Raw genomic sequence first — 26617 nt, forward strand, 5'->3', positions numbered from 1 at the left:
CCAAATGTGCAAACATTTTTACACACGTCACACTGTCGTACTACATTTGACAGCTTCCTCTGTGCATCATGAAGCATGGTACTCAGGTTTTGAAAGAATAACTGTTTTAACTTTATTTGAGAAAAGTCATTTTGCTGAATTACTGGTCAATCTGTAAATGTGCCAGCTCAGTGACCATACACATTTGCTGTAATTCTGAAGTTAAAGTTTTTTTTAAATCATAAGTTTATTACGGTATTTGCTGTACATACTGTCATATGCGTATGCTTACATTAAATGTTGTTGGTTTTGTGTGGTGTTAGTCATACGTTTTGCAACCTGGCCACTTGTCACCATATTCCGCAAGGGGTCCTATAATGCCCTTTTATAAAGTCTGGATTTTGTTTTTGAGGTGTAATAGAATAGGCTTTCATGCTTGATTGTTCAAAAAACACTTTATTTTTCACGTATTTTACATTATTACAGCACCTCTCTCACCAGTCTGGCTCGATGAAGATGAAGTCTGTTTCGATGAAGCTCTTCCTCCCGAAATACAGAATGTGCTGTGATTGGTTAGCTGCCCCAGTGTGCTGTGATTGGCACCGCTTAGCGTGTCTTCGGGAAATGTCACACCCCTTCATAACATCAGATTCTGCTCTGGTGTAAATATTAAGGATGGCAAACAGCCTTACAAAAGTGAGAGCTTACAAAAGCTACAGTTAACACTAAATCAACACTAATGTTGGCTTGCAGGCGAGCGGAGCCAAACAGCTTTGCCCTTTGTTTACATCGTAGCAACAACATAAAACTTATAATTGCAACTGTTAATAGAGAACGCAACAACCAATAATAAGACATACTTACAAGTTGTGATCCACAAACAACAGGTTGTCCCAACAAAGTAGGAACTGCTCCGTTTCAGTTGAAGCTTTTGTGCGTAGCCTGCATTGTACTCTCTTAGGTTCTGGAAGTTGTCCTCCGTAAAATGTGCAGCACACAGATAAACGTTGGGGTTACAATGTTCAGGAACAGTGTTTAAAAATTTTTTAACCACTCTAAGTTCGTCAGCCTCAGGAAGGTCAAACAAATGAGTTTTGGAAAAGGGGTTGAAAAAACAGCGTCTCACATACAGTAGCAGCAGCACAACCAGGCCTCACACATTTTTTTTTGTGCTTATTCTGTGGGCGGGGATTATTTAAATGAGTACCATAAATCCTGAAGAAAAACACATAGTCCTAAAGAGTCGTTCGTTGTAGTTCTACCAGTAAGACTCGGGAGATAGAATGATGTAAACAAAGCATTAATTTATTGACAGCCCAGCAAGCAATTATTTATAAAGTTCTTTGGCGTAGGCCCCGTCCGTATAGTGCATAATCCGAGGGTAGCGGATCTGTACTTCCTGCCTGAAGACGAAGGCAGGGGCGCAGCCGACCCCCCGGGAGGTAAGGACAGGACCATCCTGGTGGTGGTGGGGAGGATGGAGTAAATTGTTTGCGTCAGCGTCTGCGAACTCAAACATTTGTAAGTACCGATCTTTTATACAGCAAGTATTAGGACATGATTGGATAGATGTGAAGGTAATAAGTGACGTACTTTGAAAAGCACTTTGAATTGCCATTGTGTATGAAATGTGCTATATAAATAAACTTGCCTTGCCATGTGAAGGTAATAAGTGATGTAGTAATTGAGTCTTCCTGGCAGAACTTATGCTAAAGCTTAATTTCTTGGAAAGTGAATTCTGTGAAATATCTCCCTTTGGAGTGGACTTTGAGCTTTGCAACCTTGCAGATCTTTGTTATGCTCAAACAGGAACATTACACACTACTAACTGAAGATGAAAAAGTGAAAACGCATAATAGGACTCCTCTAAGTGCACACCGATTGTGTGATGCAATAATTTGTAATGAGGATTTGCATGTTATTACATTTTGTTTTATTTTGGTGATAACTCTCACACTGACTTTGCTTGTTGCATTTCTTGTCAAATGTAACTTCTGCAGTACTTTAGAAGAGAACACCGTGCTGATTTTCCTGCCGAGGCCAAGGTTCAAGAGTCACGGTTCGCTACTGAAGAGTCATATTCAGTACAGACAGGTATGGAAATTAATTTGGGATTGAGGAGTAATAGCAAGTTGTCATGAGAATGTCAGAAAGTCTCAGATTCGTTGATCTTACTTTTAGAGATTATGAGTAATGTTGTTCAGTGAAGTGTAATTCCTTCAAGCTTTGGCAATCTTCAAATATATCATGTGTTTGAATGATGCAGAGATTAACTGCAAAATACAAAACAAACCCCATGGTCTCTATATTTCAAGTTTTTCTAAACCATATGCTTTGAACAAGAGTGAAATATAAGTCGTTATTCACTGAAAATCTTTAGCTCTCAAATATAACTTGTGCACATGCATATTCAAAAGAAGTTCGTCAAGAACCTTTGCACCAAAATAAAAGTTGGCTTCCTAACAAAGGATTCAATGGCAGGGGACAATTTCTGTTCCTAATACATCAAAATGTAATTCCAGCTTTTAAAAAGTAAAAATATCTTTATTTGGAACCAAGAGGAGACATAATCAAACAATAATACAGATTATTCTTATAATTTTGATTTAACAACAACTCTACATTAGAAGGATGTAAATTTCAATATAATTAACTTTCATTTCAATGATTGTGTGGCATACTCCAACATTCCTTTGCATTCCTTTCATTAACACTGATCTCCATTGATGCCCTGAAAAAAAGAACAGATTATCTGAATAAATAAATTGTGATAACACTTGTCTACCTGTTATGTTTTTCTTCATAACTTTACAGTTTTAAGAAATGGCTATGGGTAAGATTAGGGGTAGGAGTAGGATTAGCGGCTCAAAATATCTTTTTAATGCTATATTTTTACTAAAATTGTCATTTCCCTACACATCTCTCTCCATTATGTTTTATTCTATATATATTCTATATAAAATGGGTATGTTTAGGTTTGGGAGTATGGTCAAGGGGAATTATACAGAAATCTTTAATGAAAGATTTGTAAATATTTAACGTTTTGTAGCTGTAAAACGAATGTTGCAGATACGTCCTTATTATACATTTCAGCATCTATCCAAATGTACAAAAAAAGTATGTTTTGTGTCTTTGAAAATTACGCATTAATATACGTATTGACAATGAGACCAGGCTGCAAGGATTGACTACTGTATAGTGTTTCACATAATTCATATGATTACAGTCAAAAAGTACATACAAATAGAAAATACATACATTTTCTTTTTACCTTTATTTTTTTCTTGTTGGACTTAAATTCTGTCCTAAATTCATGGGATCCACTGGATAAAACTAGACAAAAAATTAAGAAGTTAATATATCCACACCAAAACTATTCTTAACTGTACTTGACAAATCATTTTGACTCTTCAGGTTAAAGTATTAAAGGGTTAGTTCACCCAAAAATGAAAATTCTGTCAGTAATTACTCACCCTCATGTTGTTCCAACCGCGTAAGACCTTCGTTCATCTTCGGAACATAAATTAAGATATTTTTGATGAAATCTGAGTGCTGGATCACTTCTCCATAGGCTGCTAGGTGACCGAAACTTGCTGGTCCAGAAAAGTTATTAAAGACATCGTTAATATAGTCCAAGTGACTACAGTGGCTTAATCTTAAGTATATCAAGCGACGAGAATACTTTTTGTGCGCAAAAACAAACAAAAATAACGACTTTATTCCACTATTCATTTCCTTCTCTCTGGGCCTCGTAGTGTTTTTGCGCAGCGCGTCTGTGTTGCACGTCAACACGCATCACACACATGACCAGCATCGGCCAATTGTGAGCCTACGTGGTGACGTGTAACACAGACGCGCAGCGCAAAAACACTACGTGAACCAACTAGAGGCCCAGAGAGAAGGAAATGAATAGTGGAATAAAGTCGTTATTTTTGTTTGTTTTTGCGCACAAAAAGTATTCTCGTCGCTTGATATACTTAAGATTGAGCCACTGTAGTCACTTGGACTATATTAACGATCTCTTTAATAACTTTTCTGGGCCAGCAAGTTTCGGTCACCTACAGTAGCAGCCTACGGAGGAGTGAGACAGGGCTCAGATTTCATCAAAAATATCTTAATTTGTGTTCCGAAGATGAACGAAGGTCTTACGCGGTTGGAACAACATGAGGGTGAGTAATTACTGACAGAATTTTCATTTTTGGGTGAACTAACCCTTTAAGTATTTTTTGTCAAGATTTATTTTTAAATGTTACGTTTTCACAAATTCACTAACAACCATTCAAATGGAATAATTAACAAACAATAATTATATCTGTATATATAAATATCAGTCTATAATTATTAGATTATACCATGCTTACCATTACAGATGAAATGTCTGCAGTCGCTTCACTCTGTTTACCTGTTAAATATAATATATTTAATAAAAAGATACATTCAATGCAATTATGTGTTATGATGAAGCCACTGGCAGATTTGATGCACTAGAAGATGACTTCATGTCTATAACATATGCACTGAATTGCATACAGTACAGTTTACAGTAGAATACTTTTTGAGTGATAGGCACACAGACTTTAGGAAAAACTTGTCTGTCAGACTGGTATATTCCATGCAATTGTGTTTATAGAAAAAAATTAGATGCATTTAAGTTTCAACATTGTTGTTCAGATATTCCTCTTTAAAAGAAAAAAAGTATCAGCTGTATGCAAAGTGACCCACATTTGGTTTTTGACGACTGAAAAAGTGGACAATTTACCAATTTACTCATGGAGCATTAAGATCTCCATCGAAACATATAGGGCCTTTATAATGAAGATACCAAAATAAATACTTCTTAAAAACCAAAATCTAAAAGGATATTAAGATATATTTAATACCTCTTGAGTTAGACTCATGCAAGCTTGGAGCAAAAAAACAAGCCAGTAGCCTGTATCTATTTTTACCAGCCTGTAACTTGGCTCCAAATCTCAGGTGAAAATTGTCATTTTAACCCCCCTCTACAAAATAGTGGATTACTCAGTAAATATACATCCATGACATTTAATATTTTGGCTTTCATCACTATTTATGTTTGTCTTTAGAAAAAATATTAACAAAAATCAAAATTTTGAGCCGGGGAAGTTTCCGAAATTTGGTTGATTCAACACGGACTGAACCTTTAACTAGTTAACATGATCTAAGAATGAACAATACTTTTACAGCATTTATTAATCTTAGTTAATGTGAATTTCAACATTGAACTAACATGAACAAACAACGGACAACTGTATTTTAACATTAACAAAGACTAATAAATACTGTAGCAAATGTATTGCTCATTTTTAGTTCATGTTAGTTAATTCATTAACTAACCTATTGTAAAGTGTTACCAATAATTTGTAAGTAACCCATGTTTTTTTCAGTTATTTATTTGTTTTTTCACATTTCAGGTTTTTATAACTTTTACCGCAGATTACATACAGACTAGATAAAAACATATGAATATTGGTAATAATTTCCTCAGATGTACTGATTTAAGTATGTTAGTTAGTTATAATATTTGTAAATTATTAATTTATTAAAAAAATTAAACGGGTATCCAGATTGATTTAAATCTTTACCTTGGCATAAACAAATAGAGAAGATCGCAGCCATAGCCAGGAATGCTGCCCCAAAGCCACAGTATAGAGGCCAGAAGGATTGAGTCCTTTGAAACAGTCCTGAAAGATTAACCATCACAATTATATTCATAATTAATATTTATCATGTAATGTTCTATAGTGGAGACCGAGGTTCAATTCTTTGGAATTCTTTATATCGACCTATGTATCCTGCTTGAATTTCTGAAAATGTATTATTTTGTTCACATAATAGAGATTAAATTTTAATTTGTAGAACAGAATTATTAAACTTATTCTTCTTATTAGGGCTATTCTAATAATTTTTAATCACTTCATCAAGGTTTTGATATATGTTAACACACACAAAACCACTGCCAAAGAAAAGAGAAAAAACAACATTTGTGTAAATGACCTCTTGAATCTAGACAACCTTTGGTCACACTTTATTTTTAAGGTGTCCTTGTTACAGTGTAATTACACAATTAAGTACTAAGTTATAGTTATTAACTATATAATTAGGGTTAGGGTTAAGGTTTGGTTTTGGGTTAGTTGCATGTAACTATGCATAATTGACTATTATTGCTGTAGTATCTACATGTTAAATGTAGGGACACTGTCAATAAAGTGTTACCCAACCTTTTAGTGCAACTAGTCTCTGATTTATTAAAAAACAGAGAATAAAACGGGGAAATATCACGTAATGTTTGTCCTGATGTTTCTCTGAGACTTTTATCATTTATACGTACCGTATCGCTTCAGAGTTTTGGACATGTTCTTGCCATTATATTCAGCAAAGCATTGGATTTCATCGGTTTCTGCCCACTCATCTGCAGAAATAGAGAGATGAGCACGCGTGAATTCTGTGGCTGAATCAGTGGAGTTTGTCCAGGCGGATTCGGTCCATCCAACATGCGCTTTCTCTCCAATCCTCCAGAACACCTGCACTTGAGACGGGACAACTCCGGTCACCAGACACTGCAGCGGTACCGATGATGAGCCAGTTTCTGGTGGTGAGTATAAGATGGATAGTTCTGGTTCCACAACAGAGTGATCTACAACACATATCATCACATCAGAATGTTATCTGTTATAGTGACCGTGACCCATAGAAAAGTTGATGAGATTTAACCCCAGATTTACCTGTTACGATCACCCTGCTTCCACTGCCAACAATAGTCATTGAGTTATACTGGCCATTGTGGCCAATGCAGTAGTACAAACCTGAATCATTCTGTGATACATTTGTTAAAGTAAAAACGCAAGTTTTATCATCATGTTGAAATAAATCGGACTGAGAGCCAGACCTCGCCGGTGTGAGTTTACCAGTCCGTAGGTTCAGCTTTTGCCATGTTGCAGCAGTATAGCAGTAAGAAACTCTATGCTCAAATGTACATCTTAATTGTACAGTGTCACCAACTGAGACGTGTATGAGGTCCGGTGACTGAGCCAGGAGGAATGAGTAAGTAGCTGAAAACGAGAGAATAAAAGCAAGTTTAAAACGAATATTCAACATGATGAAATATTAATGAGCTGAGATAAATGTGATGACATTCTTAACTTGCATAAAAGACTTACTTTGTAAAGCTGAAATGCAAAAACATAAAATCCCACAGCACATCCAGGTACTCATGTTAACAGTTTCAAGGCTCTGATGCACCTTTTAACGGTCACAGTCTTAATGCCAAAAGATGCCAGATACCTTTTTACTTGCAAAAAGGTTAAAAATAACCCCTCACCAGTGGGTGGACCTTCCTAGCATTTAGAAAAGCAATTGCAAAGCATACACTGATATACTAGATCTCTTTATGTTGCAAATTACACTCTTATAACGTATAAGGTAACTTATTATACAGGTAATAATGCTTTAATCAAATAAGCTGCAAAGTAACACTTATACTGTGTGTGTGTACCTAATGAAAAACAATTTCAATGTCTATTTCAATGTATCATCTACAATTATTGGATTAGTTTTATCAGGATTAGTTAGTATTTGTTTCTCTGTGTAGCAATCTATGCAAGCTGAGAATTTGTTCTTGTCTGTTAACTCTTTTTGACAGTCGCTGTCACAAGTTTTTATCTAACTACATGGTGTGAGATGAAAAGAGCAGTAGTGTGTAAGAACGCCCACACCTTCGCTCACAAGCTGACAATAACGTTTCTCCACACTGCACTTCAGATAGCTATACATATGTGGAATGTCACGCTAGAAAATATACTGAATGAATTATGTAACGTCATGTTAAAATATTCAATTCACATTTATTTGTATAGCGCTTTTCACAGTACATATCGTTTCAAAGCAGCTTTACAGAAAATGCATGTCTACATTGCAATTTAGAGTGATTTGTTATGAGGTGACTGTATCCAAGTTATGTATCACACAGTTATCTAACAATGTTAAACAATGTATTAAAATTAAGGCAGAAAAAAATTGCTTATTGAAGTAAAGAATACATGTTGTTAACAAATGATTAAGATATATGTTTTAAGTTAAGTTATTTAACAACAATAGTTTAAAAAAAAATTAACACAAATATGAAAATTAAAAATACTCCAGTCTTGCATTACTTTCTTTCTTCAGTGGAATGTTTTTGGCTAATGCAATGCTGTTATTGACCTCATATGGATAAAACAGTTGAAATATTCGAAATATCTTCTTTCGTGTTGCACAGCAGAAAGTCAGTCATTTGGAATGGCATGAGAGAAAGAGTAAACGATGTTTGGGTGCCCTTACAAAAAAGTTTATTCAGGTGTGCTATTAGACCTATTCTTGAACTCAACTCAATCTGCATGTACAGATATTCATACAACAAAATATTCTGGGGGCCATGACATTTTTGTGAACATGATCAAAAAATACTGGCACTGGCTAGCAAATAAAAAAAATAAAATGCTGGTGGGGAATGAGTTAAAAATACAGTTGAAGGTACATTTCAAGTGTAAAAATTAATACCTAAATAAGAACAGTAGTATACTTATAGTTATCTGTATTATTTTTGCACTTTAAGTATGATGTTAAGTTATACCTATAAGTTCACTTGTAGTATAGTTGCAGTCCAAACGAAAAACTATTTGTAAACTAGTGCTCAAAGTTTACTGTTACACTTAAAGTATACTTTTATACATTAAAAAGTGGGCCAATTTAGTTCCAAGTAGTATTCAAATAGTACACTTACAAGTATAGTACATATTACATGAAGTATGCTTAATTCAATTTCAAATATATTTTATGAACTTGAACTTGAAGTATACCTATTTTTTTGTAAGGGTGCACTATCCCCTTAAGCTTGACATTTTACCAAGTAAAATGGACAAAATAAAAGTATACTCCCTTAATAGTGTGAAATCAGAAATACAAAAATGTAATTTAATTTCTTAATTCAGAGTTTTCATTATATGATCTGTAAATCTGCATAATACAAAAGAGGAAAACAAATGTTGCTGATGTAATATTCACAACTTTGCTCTCTCATCTGTTATCATTAAGGATTATATGCCAAAATATATTTACAGTGATTTAATACAGATTTGCAGTCTAATTTTATTTATCCTCAGACCAGGTTAATATGGTAATTTAGGTCATGTATGACAAATGAGAACATTATGTATCAATACAAAGGTGTAAGGTCCAACATAAACAGTTTCAAATCAAGGCTTAAGTTATGTCAGTGGAGTTGCTGCAAAAATGGACAGTAAAAGCAGGTGTGCAGTTCATCTCATCTAACATCCTGTTATGCAGCTTATGTCTAACCACAAACACTTAAGTGAGAGTATGAAGGCTACAACAAGAGGCCATACATTGTCTTTTTAGATGCACTGTGGTTTTTCAACCCATCACAGGAAAATATGCATACATTATGAACACAATCTCACAGGCTCATGTAGTAAAACAAAAAAGCTATAGAATTACAAAAGACTATAGAATTGGTGCCACTCTTCTAATTTTCATGTCCTTATTTTTAATCGCAGGATGCCATTAAGGTTGTATTTTGAATCAGCCTGTTTTCCTTTAGGACAAATATAAATCGCATAAAATTTCACATCATATGAACTACTCTGGAAAATGGTCTAGAAAGTGTGATGGTCTACAAAGAGGCATGATTTAACCCAATTTCAAGAGGACAGATTTTTATTAGGGGAAAAAAGTGAAAAAACAAACTTAAAATAACAGAAATACATACAGGAAAACCTACATTTCCTAACTAATAAATATTCATGATTATAAAACAAGAACAGGTCATCTTATTGTATTAAGACAATATGTTTCATTTTCTAACTTTTATTTCAGTCATTTTTAAAGGTTGTATCAGCGATTTCAGGCCCAAACATAAATGATCACATTCATCTAATCTTTCCTAACGATCCGCTAGCTACCCGCCCCATAAGCATGCCGTCAAAAAAACGCGTCTCTGTAGGCAGCCTAGGCTCTGAGATCTGCACACAAAAACAGTTGGTTTCACCTAGCCTGGATGCCAGCCGAACTTAGCCCCGCCCACAAATTTTTTAGGTCGGGAAGTTCGGTCTGGACTCGATCCGTTGAGGAGCTATTATGCCCGAACAAAAATTGTTCGGACCAATCAAATTGTCAGGGCGGGCTTTATACGATGATGGACAGATGAGCAACGTAACGTAATCATCCACGTCACCAACGAGCGCTTGGGTTGAATTCATTTACAACAAAGATGACTGCCACTGGAGAATTGAGATTTCACGAGTTCACACTTACAAATAAGTCAGATAGAATAAATGCATAATTGGCGTGCTGTCCGAGGAGAGGCTCTGGGCTCAGTATTCGGCCCGAACCCAAAGTACTCCCCCCGTATTCCTGGCTGTGGAAGAACAAGCCGAGAGTGAGTGGAGGGATGCTGAAAACTGTCAAGGAATGTTAGGTGAGTTGACAGAGTGAATAAATATATTCTTCCTCTCATGCTGATATACCGTAGACGGTAATTGTTTGATGACAAGTTGATTGGATTGATATTGAACGTGCTCCTCTCGAACTTTGTTTATAAAACATTATGTGTAGATTCCGCCATCACGTCTGTTATAGAAGATATCGACAGCGCATTCATTTTAAAAGAGGAACAGAGAACCGCGATCAAGGCATTTGTCGATCGGAAACATGAATGAAGAACCCATTGCTCTGATTGGTTGTAGGTCTATCCAATTTAGTGCAGAGGCATTTTCCTTCCTGGTTCGGTTGAAACACGCCCCATAATCAAAGCTCAATGGAGCAGTATCAGACTCACATTCTGACTAGAATTTGAGTATGACGACGTCAGGCTAGGTTTCACCACCACTCAAAACCAAAATACAACCAATATTTGTGTTCTAACCAATCACCGACAGGGGTGGGTGTTGTGAGGTTTTCGCGTGCGTGCAGCCGTCATAGGCAGCCGTGCACGAGCGCAAAACCTCACAACACCCAACCCTGTCGGTGATTGTTTTTTTGACGGCATGCTTATGGGGCGGGTAGCTAGCGGATCGTTAGAAAAGATTAGATGAATGTGCTCATTTATGTTTGGGCCTGAAATCGCTGATACAACTTTTAACATACTCCAACATGTCCTTCTCCACTATAGCACCCTAAAAAAAAAAAAAAAGAAAGAAAGAAAATCTCAAGGCCACGTGAGAATGATCCTTACATTCTCTATTTCTCTGTTACTATTTGCTGTTGCACATAATTCATATAAAATTCTGCTTTTGCTTTACCTTTATTCTTTTGATGGGCTTGTGTCCTGTCCGTTACTGATGAGATCCCCAGAGAAACACTGGACAAAATGTTGAGATCATAAAATATAATTATTTAAAGTTAGTACAAATTTTGTTTGGTAAAAAGTTTGCAAAAGCTTAGTATGTAAAATAGTTTGTCTAATTGAATCTGCTGTTCAAGGTTACATGGTTTACTGGTCAAAAACCACAAAATAAATCCTATGTACAAAAAGGAGTAGAAACTATAGTTAAGACACTAAAAAGACTTCATAAAGTTCCATCACAACCTTTCTTTCTTATTGATTGAAGTTTATTGGTCATTAAACATTTTTAACTGCTCAATGCCACAATTGATCAGTCGAAATCAAATGATCTGAGTCATGTAATACATAAAAAAAAAAAAAAAAAACCTTTTTAAAGAATCTGCACACAACTATTTTCCATTCCACGACATTCATAGTGACCACATCTGCCAAGCTCGAATAAAACTTTTACCAATATAACAAAAAGCGCACAAACATAATGTCAAAGGAGTTACAGGCAAAAACTATTTTGATCAAATTTCAAAAACCACTTATATATATTTTTTTTTCATTTAATATTAATTTAATATTATCGCAAGCCTTGTTCATATTGTAGAATACATATAGAATTGCGTCTGTTGATTTTTTTAAAAGTGCATTTATGCAACATGAACCTGTTCTCATGTTCTAAATAGCACACATTAAATAGTTGTTTTGAAACAGCAAAAACAATCATTTGCAGAAGACACACATGCAGTAAAAAGTTTAGTTCAGTCTTCACAATTTTCTGTGTCTCTTACCATAACAGATGAACTCTCTTCTCTCAGTGTGTTCTGTTTGCCTGTTAAAGGGTACATTTTTTTTGTGATAAACAAAAATAAAACATTTTGTGTTTGCAGGGTTTTTTGTCTTGACTCTTTATTACTTTACAGCTATTATTGCATATATTATTATAGTTGTAGGTTGGAAAGGAAACATTACCATATGAAATTTTGCGGTGGGCATCTTTTCTTGTGAGCCTAAAAAAAAAAAAAAAAAAAAAAAACTTTTGGTTTAGTTACTCCAGTTACATTCCTAAAATAGACTTTTTGAAGTTTATAGGGTAGAAGTTGAAATACTGACCCTCTGGTTTTTTTGTTCGCCGACATATCTGAGAATTTAATGGAAAGAAATTACAAATATATTATAAAAAAATATGCCGCAATGTCTCATATATCAAACTATTTAGGACATATATTTAAACATCCTCTAAATCAGAAGCACCAAATTCTCACCTCGGTACAATCCTACAGACATAATGACTGTTAGAAGTATGGTAAGCAGCGCTGCCACGCAGCCGGTGTACAGAAGCCACGAGTAGATTGGTTGGGTTCCTGAAATATAGCAATGAGCAGAGTAATTAAACTAGATATAGATATGCCTATAGTTTAATGAATAACTAGAAGCAAAATGCAGTGGGCAGTGTTCTGTATCTACTGTAAACTGTTATCATCATTTGTTTACATTGTTTTTCACTTTTACTCGATTTCTCGAGTTTTCAGAGTTCCAATGCAACTTTCCTCTACAGTAATTACATTTTGAAAATCAACTTGAATAAAATCAATTTAGTCAAAAAAATGGCTGGACAATAATAGGTATAGATAGATCTGTTATTTTTCCTGATATGTTTCTCTGAGACTTTTATCATTTATACGCACCGCTTCTCTTCAGAGTTTTGGACATGTTCTTGCCATTATATTCAGCAAAGCATTGGATTTCATCGGTTTCTGTCCACTCATCTGCAGAAATAGAGAGATGAGCACGCGTGAATTCTGTGGCTGAATCAGTGGAGTTTGTCCAGGCGGATTCGGTCCATCCAACATGCGCTTTCTCTCCAATCCTCCAGAACACCTGCACTTGAGACGGGACAACTCCGGTCACCAGACACTGCAGCGGTACCGATGATGAGCCAGTTTCTGGTGGTGAGTATAAGATGGATAGTTCTGGTTCCACAACAGAGTGATCTACAACACATATCATCAAGTCAGAATGTTATCTGTTATAGTGACCGTGACCCATAGAAAAGTTGATGAGACTTAACCCCAGATTTACCTGTTACGATCACCCTGCTTCCACTGCCAACAATAGTCATTGAGTTATACTGGCCATTGTGGCCAATGCAGTAGTACAAACCTGAATCATTCTTTGTTACATCTGTTAAAGTAACAACGCAAGTTTTATCATCATGTTGAAATAAATCGGACTGAGAGCCAGACCTCGCCGGTGTGAGTTTACCAGTCCGTAGGTTCATCTTTTGCCATGTTGCAGCACTATAGCAGTAAGAAACTCTATGCTCAAATGTACATCTTAATTGTACAGTGTCACCAACTGAGACGTGTATGAGGTCCGGTGACTGAGTCAGGAGGAATGAGTAAGTAGCTGAAAATGAGAGGATACAAAAAGTCTTAATTATTATGACTAGAATATCAAATTAAATTTACTCTTTAAAATTAATGAGGTGAGATACTTAAAACAGAATGTTCTCAACTGAAATTTCAGGCAAAAATGTCAAATACTTACTGGGTGAAGCAAACATGCAGAAACATGACAGTATCCAACAATGCGTCGAGGTGCTCATGTCTGCACTTCCAAAGATCTGAAAGAATGTTAGATGTATACCACTTTTAACTAGCCTAAATACGGCAATCTTACAATCAAACGCCACCCAGTTTGACGGAAAATGGCCTGCAAGGAGAAACAAAAGAAGAAAGAAAGAAGTCCTCAGTGGGTGGACCTTTAGCCTATACATACACTTGTGATGGATACACCAAGACTGTAGATGGAAAGACATGTTTACATTGTGCATTACAGTTTTCCCAGTGGTCTGCAGCCCTCAAAGGTGCTAAATCAGTAAGCTAGTTAGAAAACATGTTGCCAAGATAAAATAGCATTTTACTTTTTGCATTTACTTTGGTGTTTCAGGAAATAGGGCCATGGGACCATATCACTTTTCTTAGGCCTCCTAGAACAGAGCTTCTCAAACCTGTTGGGGACCACCATTGCACATTTTGGAAGTCTCCCTTATCAGACACACCCAAGTAAAGCTGATAAGTTGAATCAGGTGTGTTAGATGAGATATACATACAAAATGTGTAGTGGAGGACAGTCCTCAGGACAGGTTTGAGAAGCACTGTCCTAGAATGACTGCTTAATGCAGTTCTCGGTCACTAACTTGGAAATAAACTTAGTCAATGTGTCAGTCCGCAGAGGCCTGCCACTATTCGTTCCTGATGTTTTAGATGCCAATACATGAGGCCAAAAAGGAAGTTGTGCTGATGTGGTATCGCTAACATAGACACATAGACAAGGGCCCAGGTTGGATTTCTTGCAACTATTGCATATTGGTGTGGCTTAGTCTGTATTGCTCAAATCTACAGATTTTTATCCTGAAAGGTCAACAGAATGAGCAGGTGTTCTTTTTGTCGGTTGACTCTACTGTGTCTGACAGTCTGCTGTTTTTCTGGATGCTGTTACTTGTTTTGATCTAACCTCACGGGTTTGAGATGAAAAGAGCAGTATGGCGAGAGAATAACAACCAATGCTGAACACCCACGCCTTCGCTCGCAAACTGAGTCTAAAACATTTCCTGCACTTCAAATACCTATGTCATATGTGCAACGTCATGTTAAAATTCCATTCTATAAATATCAAATATATTTCTTTACATAGAAAAAAAAATCATTAAATTATACTAAAACAAATCATTTTATTCCTGAGTCCTGAGTATTAAGAGTTTTGTGATATGAAAAAAAGGGAGAAACTTTCTGAATGTTGATTTTATCAACGATAAGTGAATCACCAAAATATATGGATTTTTACAAACCAGCTTGTAAAGTAATTTAAGTCTATAAATAAGTAAGTTTACAAATAAAAAAATGGATCCATATATCACACTAGCCTATAATAATTCTGTCTATATTTATGGTCAAAAATGCATGTTCATATCATAACACCAGCAATTGAGTTATTTAGAATTTATAGGGATGGGAGTACATGTATTAAAGTGATTATGTTTGCTCCATTTTATTTGGGTAAATATTTTGTTTCAGTAAAATGTTTTATATCAGTGTTGTTGTAATGCCATTGGGTCATTGTGAATGGACAGCTGTATGTGAAAGTAAGCATGTTCAGTTTAGTCTGTTTCATGAGACCGTCGTGTAACATCCTGCTGTGTATTGCACTTTGGTCTAACCACACGTGTTCAGATGACAGCAGAAAGGCTATAGCAGAAGGCCCACGCATTGTCTTGTTGGGATGCAGTGTGGTTTTTCAACCCCTCACCAAAGTATAGCATACATATTCACATAATCTCAAATATAAAATATCAGATATCTTTTGATTAATAAGTGTTAACATTGTTAACAGCTTGTTTTAACAAATTTTTTTTGTTTTTGTTTTTGTTTTTTTGCTAAGAAAGAAAGAAAAAGTGAAATATGTTTAGGGGTTATTGTTGATTTTTGTTTCAGCCTGTTTCTTGACACTGCTTCACACACATCGGATAGTGCAGGCATTAATTTGATTCAGATCAAAATAGTTGATGCTGTATGCTGTGACATTGTGTCCCAGAGGCTCATCAGGCCTGTAACTCCTCTCATCTCTGTGAGGGTCTGAAACATTAATTTCACACTGTAGTTTATCCCTGGAGGATCTGGGACGGTTTTGTTTACGACCACTTAAACTATTTGCTTTTTGGATTGTTTTTTATCATTGCATAAACAACTTCTTCTTCAGCGCTCTGAAAATGTAAGGTGTTTTTATATTTATTTATTTATTTTGCCAACTTATTTACTAACTAAAACTGTTTAAATCAATTTTGTACCAATTCTGATATTATTCATTGCGTTATACATTTTATCTATAATCATTTAATTTAAAATATAGATATGTTTATTTTTATAGAACCCTTGTGTGTGTGTGTGTGTGTGTGTGTGTGTGTGTGTGTGTGTGTGTGTGTGTGTGTGTGTGTGTGTGTGTGTGTGTGTGTGTGTGTGTGTGTGTGTGTGGTTCAGGTATTTTTGACCTGAGCAAAATGTGACCCATGAGCAAAACACCTTATAAATTATATTTATTTATATTTTTTGAAAATGTAAAAAACAGAGAAAGTTTTCTGTGAGGGTAGTGTTTAGGTGTACTGGTAGAATATACAGTCACAGTACAAAATCATTATGTCTGGAACCCCCACTGCTGTGACTGTCACACCATTTTAGCTAAAAACACACAGCTCTGTCACTCTCAGAAACGCTCAAGATAATTTATATTATGGTACATAGTCTTTAAATAAATGCACAAAAATATAAACAATCATTAAGCTGTAATTTTTGTGTATTCATAAAGTCAAAGGGTTTTCTAATACTGTGTTCTAAGTTTAAAAGTTAGAAAATTATATCTGATCTGCAAAAGGCGTCAGAATTGAGTTTCATTTTTAGGTTTCATCTTTCTTTCACGCTTTCTCCAAGAACAACAGGATGGGGGACAGCACCCCCAGGAAGGAAGGAAGATTTAACTGGTCAGAACAATCACTGGATAAGAGTAGGCTATAAAATGTAGCTTCCTGGCCATTTTGTTTTGACCCCTGACTTTTTCCTGAAGACACTGGTATAAACATCTAATTATACTGATCTTACAGCCTGGTCCCTGTGAAGTGTCAAAATGGTAACATTTTGGGTCTCCCTGCCAGACAGGAAGGCTTCAGATAGGAGATTTTATGATAGGAGTCTGTGACGTCTTTGATTGTAAAACACCAGGTGACCGGCCTATCTTTGAATTGCTTGATGTTTTCTGAAACAAACTGCATGCTAATACATAGCAACTACACAGAGAGGGAGGGGAGGGGTTAGGGTTAGGGTTAGGGTTAGGGTTAGGGTTAGGGAGGGCCTGTGCCCCTGCCATGATGGAAACAATCTTCATTTTCAATTTAGCAAACGGAGAGCAAACATCTCTTCTGCTCAGAAATTCAAGGATCTATGACTTTAACCAGTGACAAAAAGACCTCCTAATTTCACAGATGAGTGTAAGTTCACTTCAACACGTTTAAACCTTTAAAATACTTGATAATTTAACGTCTTATTTCAAACAAAACAAACTATTATTCACTATTTTATGTTTTATTTATATGCAAGTCAGTATATTGTGGCGCCCACATGATGACCCTATATCACTGATGTTTTAGATTAAAATGCTTATACTTGATAATTTAACATTTCAAATAATATGAACTATTATTCACTATTTTATGTTTTATCTATGTCAGTATTTTGTTGTGTATTAGATTAAAATACTTGATAATTTGACATTTCAAATATGAACTATTATTCACTATTTTATGTTTTATCTATGCAAGTCAGTATTTCGTTGTGTATTAGATTAAAATACTTATACTTGATAATTTACATCTTGTTTCATATAACCTCTATTGTTTATTTATGGACGTGACTGTGTAATCTGAAATCATTCTGACATATTTCTTCGGTGCCGAAAAATTCCACGATAGGCTATTCGAGACTATCTGTTGTGAATCATCAGAGTCTGAGAGATCCATTTGCAGCTAATTTATTTAGAAAAGAGAAGTCGACAGGCAAAGGTGAAAACACCGGCAAACAGTAGCAGGAGAGAGCAGGAGAATTCGTGGTCAGTAAACAGGCAAATGGTCGATGCAGGCGGCGAACAGTCGAATTCCAGTATCCAGGCAGAGGTAAAGCAGGCAGGCAGCAGGCTGGCGCGATCAAGGAACAAAATAGGGTCAAACCAGGTATGCAAACACAGGAAGAAATGCTCGGAATTGTTCACAGTAGTAATACAAAAGCTGTTTCTCATCTACTGGGCTTTATAGCTGCAACTCGCACAGAATGCTGTGTGAGTTGCAGCTATAAAGCCCAGTAGATGAGAAACAGCTGAGCGAGATGATTAGGATAAGAACAGGGGTTATGGGAAATGTAGTGCGTGAATGAGTCAATATTCGGGCGAGGGCGCCCTCTGATGGCCTGAGAGGGAGGTTGCAGAGTCTATGATTGTGACACTATCAGACAGACATTTGTATTCTTAACTCATATAATGTGGTGTTTAAAAGGTTAAAACTTACTTTTAGAAATAGTTATATTTAAATAAATTTCATCTTATTTCATATATCTGTTATTTTACATGTTTTTAATTTGTCAATGCTATTTCTTAATTTCATTCACCCTGTTTTTATTCTCTCCCACAGCCATTATGGACAATACAGTAAAATCTGAAAAACAAATCCATTACAGATCTCTCCATGTTCATAATTTCACCAATCTGTGGACATTATCCACCAATAATAAAAACATCCCTGAAAAACATTCACTTCCTTGTCACGCCAAGCAGCTTACAGTCATAAACACACATCCATAAACCCCCTGGAACCACACAGGGTCAAATTTCACATGGCCTCATAAAACCGCCATATAAGGACATCCTGTCATAAACACATGTCATAAAACCATAAATCATTTTGACAGTCTAACCCTCATATCAACTACTTCTGGATTTTGTTTTTGAGGTGTAATAGAATAGGCTTTCATGCTTGATTGTTCAAAAAACACATTATTTTTCATGTATTTTACATTATTACAGCACCTCTCTCACCAGTCTGGCTCGAACACTCCATACAGTTCCTGTTTCGATGAAGCTCTTCCTCCCGAAATACAAAATGTGCTGTGACTGGTTAGCTGCCCTAGCTATTGGCACCGCTTAGCGTGTCTTCGGGAAATGTCACACCCCTTCATAACATCAAGTTCTGCTCTGGTGTAAATATTAAGGATGGCAAACAGCCTTACAAATGCGAGAGCTTACAAAAGCTACAGTTAACACTAAATCAACACTAATATTGGCTAGCAGGCGAGCGGAGCCAAACAGCTTTGCCCTTTGTTTACATCGTAGGAACAACATAAAACTTATAATTGGAACTGTTAATAGAGAACGCAACTACAAATAATAAGACATACTTACAAGTTGTGATCCACAAACAACAGGTTGTCCCAACAAAGTAGGAACTGCTCCGTTTCAGTTTTGTGCGTAGCCTGCATTGTACTCTCTTAGGTTCTGGAAGCTGTCCTCCGTAAAATGTGCAGCACACAGATAAACGTTGGGGTTACAATGTTCAGGAACAGTGTTTAAAATAAATTTTAATCACTCTAAGTTCGTCAGCCTCAGGAAGGTCAAACAAATGAGTTTTGGAAAAGGGGTTGAAAAAACAGCGTCTCACATAGCAGCAGCTCAACCAGGCCTCACACATTTTTTTTTTCTTTTTTTTTTCCGTATTCCGTGGACGGGGATTATTTAAATGAGTAACATAAATCCTGGAGAAAAACACATAGTCCTAAAGAGTCGTTCGTTGTAGTTCTTGGAAAGTCAATTCTGTGAAATATCTCCCTTTAGAGTAGACTTTGAGCTTTGTAACCTTGTAGATCTTTGTTATGCTCAAACAGGAACATTACACACTAACTAAAGATGAAAAGGTGAGGATTTGCATGTTATTACATTTTGTTTTATTTTGGTGATAACTCACACTCACTGTGCTGTTTGCTTGTTGCATTTCTTGTCAAATGTAACTTCTGCAGTACTTTAGAAGAGAACACCGTAAGCTATGCTGATTTTTCTGACGAGGGAAGTGGGTGAGAGGGCCAAGGTTCAGGAGTCACGGTTCACTACTGAAGAGTCATATTCAGTACAGGTATGGAAATTAATTTGGAATTGAGGAGTAATAGCAAGTTGTCATGAGAATGTCAGAAAGTCTCAGATTCGTTGATCTTACTTTTAGAGATTATGAGTAATGTTGTTCAGTGAAGTGTAATTCCTTCAAGCTTTGGCAATCTTCTAATATATCATGTGTTTGAATGATGCAGACATAAACTGCAAAATACAAAACAAACCCCATGGTCTCTATATTTCCAGTTTTCCTATACCATATAAAAGCTTTGAATAGAGTGAAATATAAGTCGTTATTTACTGAAAATATTTAGCTCTCAAATATAACTTAAGAGGTTCCTCAAGAATCTTTGCACAACAATAAAAGTTGGCTTCCTAACAAAGGATTCAATGGCAGAGGGCAATTTCTGTTCCTAATACTTAAAAATGGAATTCCAGCTTTTAAAAAGTAAAAATATCTTTATTTGGAACCAAGAGGAGACATAATCAAACAATAATACAGATTATTGTTATAATTTTGATTTAACAACAACTCTACATTAGAAGGATGTAAATTTCAATATAATTAACTTTCATTTCAATGATTGTGTGGCATACTCCAACATTCCTTTGCATTCCTTTCATTAACACTGATCTCCATTGATGCCCTGAAAAAAAGAACAGATTATCTGAATAAATAAATTGTGATAACACTTGTCTGCCTGTTATGTTTTTCTTCATAACCTTACATAGTTTTAAGAAATGGCTATGGGTAAGTTTAAGGGTAGGAGTAGGATTAGCGGCTCAAAATATCTTTTTAATGCTATATTGTTACTAAAATTGTCATTTCCCTACACATCTCTGTCCATTAAATTTTATTCTATATATATTCTGTATAAAATGGGTATGTTTAGGTTTTGGAGTAGGGTCAAGGGAAATCATACAGATATCTTTATGAAATGAAAGATTTGTAAATATTTAATGTTTTGTAGCTATAAAATGAATGTTGCAGATACGTCCTTATTATACATTTCAGCATCTATCCAAACATACAAAAAAGTATGTTTTGTGTTTTTGAAAATTACGTATTAATATCTGCGTATTAACAATGAGACCAGGCTGCAAGTCTACAGTCAAAAAGTACATACAAATAGAAAATACATACATTTTCTTTTTACCTTTATTTTTTTCTTGTTGGACTTAAAGTCTGTCCAAAATTCATGGGATCCACTGGATAAAACTAGACAAAAAAAATAAGAAGTTTAATATATCCACACCAAAACTATTACTTGACAAATCATTTTGACTCTTCAGGTGAAAGTATATTAAGTATTTTTTGTCAAGATTTTTTGTTTTAATGTTACGTTTTCACAAATTCACCAACAACCATTCAAATGGGATAATTAACAAACAATAATACTATCTGTATATATAAATATCAGTCTATAATTATTAGATTATACCATGCTTACCATTACAGATGAAATGTCTGCAGTCGCTTCACTCTGTACCTGTTAAGGGTAAATACAATATATTTAATAAAACGATACATTCAATGCAATTGTGTGTTATGATGAAGCCACTGGCAGATTTAATGCACTAGAAGATGACTACATGTTTATAACATATGCACTGAATTGCATACAGTACAGTTTACAGTAGAATACTTTTTGAGTGATAGGCACACAAACTTTAGAAAAAACGTGTTTATGGCTCTCAGACTGGTATATTCATACAATTGTGTTTATAGAAAAAAATTAGATACATTTAAGTTTCAACATTGTTGTTCAGATATTCCTCTTTAAAAAAAAAAAGTATCAGCTGTATGCAAAGTGACCCACATTTGTTTTTTGACGACTGAAAAAGTGGACAATTTACCAATTTATTCATGGAGCTGCATTAAGATCTCCATCGAACCATATAGGGCCTTTATAATGAAGATACCAAAATAAATATTTCTTAAAAACCTTTAAGCGGTATCTTTAATACCTCTTGAGTTAGTCTCATGCTTGAAGCAAAAAAACACAGGAAGTGCTTTTTCCCATTTTTGAACTTTCACTGTTGGCATATAATGCAACAAAGATTGCTAAAGTCAACTTATAGACCTACCAATCTCTGTTTAAAAATAAAATAATTATACTGCCATCTTTCTAAAGTAATTTTTACCAGCCTGTAACTTGGCTCCAAATCTCAGGTGAAAATTGTCATTTTAACCCCCTCTACAAAATAGTGGATTACTCAGTAAATATACATCCATGACATTTAATATTTTGGCTTTCATCACTATTTATGTTTGTCTTTAGAAAAAATATTTACAAAATCAAAACTTTGAGCCGAGGAAGTTTCCGAAATGTGGTTGATTCGACACGGAATGAACCTTTAATTGGTTAACATGATCTAAGAATGAACAATACTTTTACAGCATTTATTAATCTTAGTTAATGTGAATTTCAACATTGAACTAACATGAACAAACAACGAACGACTGTATTTTTACATTAACAAAGACTAATAAATACTGTAACAAATGTATTGCTCATTTTTAGTTCATGTTAGTTCATACATTAACTAACCTATTGTAAAGTGTTACCAATAATTTGTAAGTAACCCATGTTTTTTCAGTTATTTATTTGTTTTTTCACATTTGTTTTTTATAATTTTTCTTCTTATGAGAATTATGTACTTTTACCACAGATTACATACAGACTAGATAAAAACATATGAATACTGGTAATAATTTTCTCGGATGTGCTGATTTAAGTATGTTAGTTAGTTATAATATTTGTACATTTTTTTTTTTTTTAACAAATTAATAATTAAATGGGTATCCAGATTGATTTAAATCTTTACCTTGGCATAAACAAATAGAGAAGATCACAGCCATAGCCAGGAATGCTGTCCCAAAGCCACAGTATAGAGGCCAGAAAGACTGAGTCCTTTGAAACAGTCCTGAAATATTAACCATCACAATTATATACATAATTAATATTTATCATGTAATGTTCTATAGTGGAGACCGAGGTTCAATTCTTTGGAATTCTTTATATCGACCAATGTATCTTGCTTGAATTTATGAAAATGTATTATTTTGTTCACATAATAGAGATTAAATTTTAATTTGTAGAACAGAATTATTAAACTTATTCTTCTTATAAGGGCTATTCTAATCATTTTTAATCACTTCATCAAGGTTTTGATATATGTTAACACACACAAAACCACTGCCAAAGAAAAGAGAGAAAAAAACATTTGTGTAAATGACCTCTTGAATCTAGACAACCTTTGGTCACACTTTATTTTTAAGGTGTCCTTGTTACAGTGTAATTACACAATTAAAGGACAAATCCAGTGAAAAATGAACCTAGGGGTAATTAACACATGGTTACCGAGTCGATCGTTCCCTGCGATGCGTTTTCATGAAAATCGAATGTATAGAGTTTTATCTTTAAAAACAGATTAGCTCATAGCAGTAGTATATGGGGCACAGAGTAAGTAAAAATAAATCGCTAGTTAATACCACTAACAAGGCTCAAAATAGCCTCACACTAACACGGTAGCATAATGAGGGTCCTTACATACAAACCGAAGCATTGAGAACTTTGTAAGTGTACAGACAGTTTAATAAGAAGATACTTTATAAAGACAGTACATTACCCGTTGACATGCAGGATCCATCTTGGAAAACAGTCTCGACTAATCGAGCCACGAACGTCATGAAAACGCATCGCAGGGAACGATCGACTCGGTAACCATGTGTTAATTACCCCTAGGTTCATTTTTCACTGGATTTGTCCTTTAAGTACTAAGTTATAGTTATTAACTATATAATTAGGGTTAGGGTTAAGGTTTGGCGTTAGTTGCATGTAACTATGCATAATTTACTATAATTATTGTAGTTTATATTTATACGCACCGTATCTCTTCAGAGTTTTGGACGTGTTCTTGCCATTATATTCAGCAAAGCATTGGATTTCATCGGTTTCTGCCCACTCATCTGCAGAAATAGAGAGATGAGCACGCGTGAATTCTGTGGCTGAATCAGTGGAGTTTGTCCAGGCGGATTCGGTCCATCCAACATGCGCTTTCTCTCCAATCCTCCAGAACACCTGCACTTGAGACGGGACAACTCCGGTCACCAGACACTGCAGCGGTACCGATGATGAGCCAGTTTCTGGTGGTGAGTATAAGATGGATAGTTCTGGTTCCTCAACAGAGTGATCTACAACACATATCATCACATCAGAATGTTATCTGTTATAGTGACCGTGACCCATAGAAAAGTTGATGAGACTTAACCCCAGATTTACCTGTTACGATCACCCTGCTTCCACTGCCAACAATAGTCATTGAGTTATACTGGCCAATGCAGTAGTACAAACCTGAATCATTCTTTTTTACATCTGTTAAAGTAACAACGCAAGTTTTATCATCATGTTGAAGTAAATCGGACTTAGAGCCAGACCTCGCCGGTGTGAGTTTACCAGTCCGTAGGTTCAGCTTTTGCCATGTTGCAGCAAGATAGCAGTAAGAAAAACTAAGCTCAAATGTACATCTTAATTGTACAGTGTCACCAACTGAGACGTGTATGAGGTCCGGTGACTGAGTCAGGAGGAATGAGTAAGTAGCTGAAAACGAGAGAGTAAAAAAAATCACTTTTTTACTCTTTAAAATTAATGAGGTGAGATTAGTAAAACAGAATGTTCTCAACTGAAATTTCAGGCAAAAATGTCAAATAACTTACTGTGTGAAGCAAACATGCAGAAACATGACAGTATCCAACAATGCGTCGAGGTGCTCATGTCTGCAGTTCCAAAGATCTGAAAGAATGTTAGATGTATACCACTTTTAACTAGCCTAAATACGGCAATCTTACAATCAAACGCCACCCAGTTTGACGGAAAATGGCCTGCAAGGAGAAACAAAAGAAGAAAGAAAGAAGTCCTCAGTGGGTGGACCTTTATTGCCAAGCCTATACATCACTTGTGCAAAAGATACACCGAGATTGTAGATGGAAAGACATGTTTACATTGTGCATTACATTTTCCCATTACAGTTTTCCCAGTGGTCTGCAGCCCTCAAAGGTGCTAAGTAGCAGTCAGCTATTAGAAAACATGTTGCCAAGATAAAATAGCATTTTACTTTTTGCATTTACTTTGGTGTTTCAGGAAATAGGGCCATGGGACCATATCACTTTTCTTAGGCCTCCTAGAACAGAGCTTCTCAAACCTGTTGGGGACCACCACCATTGCACATTTTGGAAGTCTCCCTTATCAGACACACCTAAGTAAACACTGTAAAATCCAACAGTGATTCTAACTAACACTATTTAGTTAACTTTACTTAATGTCTTAACTTAATTGTAAAAATCTAGTAATCTGCACTATTCACATACTATGCTTTGTTTACTAAGCAAACCCAAGTTAAGATTAATTGATTGGTTTGAGTGTAGTTTTTGAGGCGGGGAAAATCTTAATGGACTTTTTACTCATTTCCTCCACTTCTGCAATTATTTTTCTCTGTTTGCATTCACTCATTTCCCAAAGTCATCTTAAATGTTGAAATTTTAATACAACTGAAAAATTTGAGAGAACATCACATAAGTTGACTTCATAAATTGATGTTGATTTTCCTAAAATGTTTTTAGTCACCATTATGGCGATTAGTGATCCCTTTGGTTGGGCACTTGGAACTTCATTTATACTACTGTAATTCTCTTCCCATTGATGCAGCGAATGCAACAAGAAATCAGTTATTCGGTTTCATAGGAAGAGAAGTATATATATGAATGAATGATGTATAATATAATTTCATATCAATTAATGATCTTTTATAATTTTGTTGCTAACACTTATATCCTAAACACCTTGTGAAACTTTTAATTGGGTCTATATAATCCCTCTATATTTGTGACAATCTTGCAATCAATCATACTTGAGTCACACAGACTTCAACATTCAGCATGCAAAACACAACAATGGTAACAATTATATTTTATTTAAAGTAAATTATCAAGTACTCTCTACAGTTCTTTTTTAGGTACTAGAACTCTTGTGTAAGTGAACTATACTAACTAAGCATTTGTCAGTACCACATACTATTCCTATTTCACTTTAATTGTTTTTTTAAGGCAATCGATTTGCATGCTTTTTTTAAGTAAGTCCAACTAATTTGATTTTACAGTGAAGCTGATGAGTTGAATCAGGTGTGTTAGATGAGATAGACATACAAAATGTGTGAGTGGGGGTGTCACGGCACGCACACGAAGGAAAAGGTGATAATCCAAACGCAGTTTTATTTAGGGTAATCCGTATCATAATCCAATAACAGGCAAAAGGTCGTAATCCATATAAGCAGTCCAAAACACAATAAACAGGCTTGAAGAACACAGAGAAGCGGGTGACATAAAACAAGGATACCAGAACGAGTGATAAAACAGGCAGGGTATAAATACACACAGAACTAACATGGGAACGGGAAACAGCTGTGTACAATGATCAATGTTGAGTGCAGACAAGGATTGTGGGAAATGCAGTTCATAATGTGAATGACACCGTGGGGGAAGAGGACCTCTAGTGGAGACCAAGGGAACACAAACCAGACACTGTGACAGGGGGG

At 35.4% G+C, this 26617-nt stretch overlaps 1 protein-coding gene across 9 annotated transcripts in view; it reads right to left on the reverse strand.

Moving 5' to 3' along the window:
* Positions 1 to 2502: 2502 nt before the first annotated feature.
* Positions 2503 to 26617, reverse strand: part of LOC311093146 (uncharacterized protein) — a 31172-nt gene continuing 7057 nt past the window's right edge. The window contains exons 1-15 of one of the 9 annotated variants that reach the window (XM_084130308.1): positions 13877 to 14066; positions 13409 to 13735; positions 13015 to 13320; positions 12592 to 12690; positions 12440 to 12467; positions 12299 to 12336; positions 12118 to 12158; positions 11295 to 11353; positions 11129 to 11168; positions 7158 to 9874; positions 6329 to 7049; positions 5583 to 5681; positions 4341 to 4381; positions 3251 to 3312; positions 2503 to 2710 (exon numbers count right to left, since the gene is read on the reverse strand). In XM_084130308.1, coding sequence (XP_083986434.1) covers positions 11297 to 11353; positions 12118 to 12158; positions 12299 to 12336; positions 12440 to 12467; positions 12592 to 12690; positions 13015 to 13320; positions 13409 to 13735; positions 13877 to 13934 — 954 coding nt within the window. In that variant the 5' untranslated portion in view covers positions 13935 to 14066 and the 3' untranslated portion in view covers positions 2503 to 2710; positions 3251 to 3312; positions 4341 to 4381; ... (3 more) ...; positions 11129 to 11168; positions 11295 to 11296. Of the gene's footprint in view, positions 2711 to 3237; positions 3313 to 4340; positions 4382 to 5582; positions 5682 to 6328; positions 7050 to 7157; positions 11169 to 11294; positions 11354 to 12117; positions 12159 to 12298; positions 12337 to 12439; positions 12468 to 12591; positions 12691 to 13014; positions 13321 to 13408; positions 13736 to 13876; positions 14067 to 23915; positions 24222 to 24309; positions 24628 to 24743; positions 24909 to 26617 lie in introns of those variants that run through there. The other 8 variants (XM_084130307.1, XM_084130313.1, XM_084130306.1 and 5 more) reach the window with 8 other exon arrangements.

The sequence above is a fragment of the Abramis brama genome (genome assembly GCF_963993115.1).
Source record: "Abramis brama genome assembly, chromosome: 12".
In the NCBI taxonomy this organism is placed as follows: Eukaryota; Metazoa; Chordata; class Actinopteri; order Cypriniformes; family Leuciscidae; genus Abramis; species Abramis brama.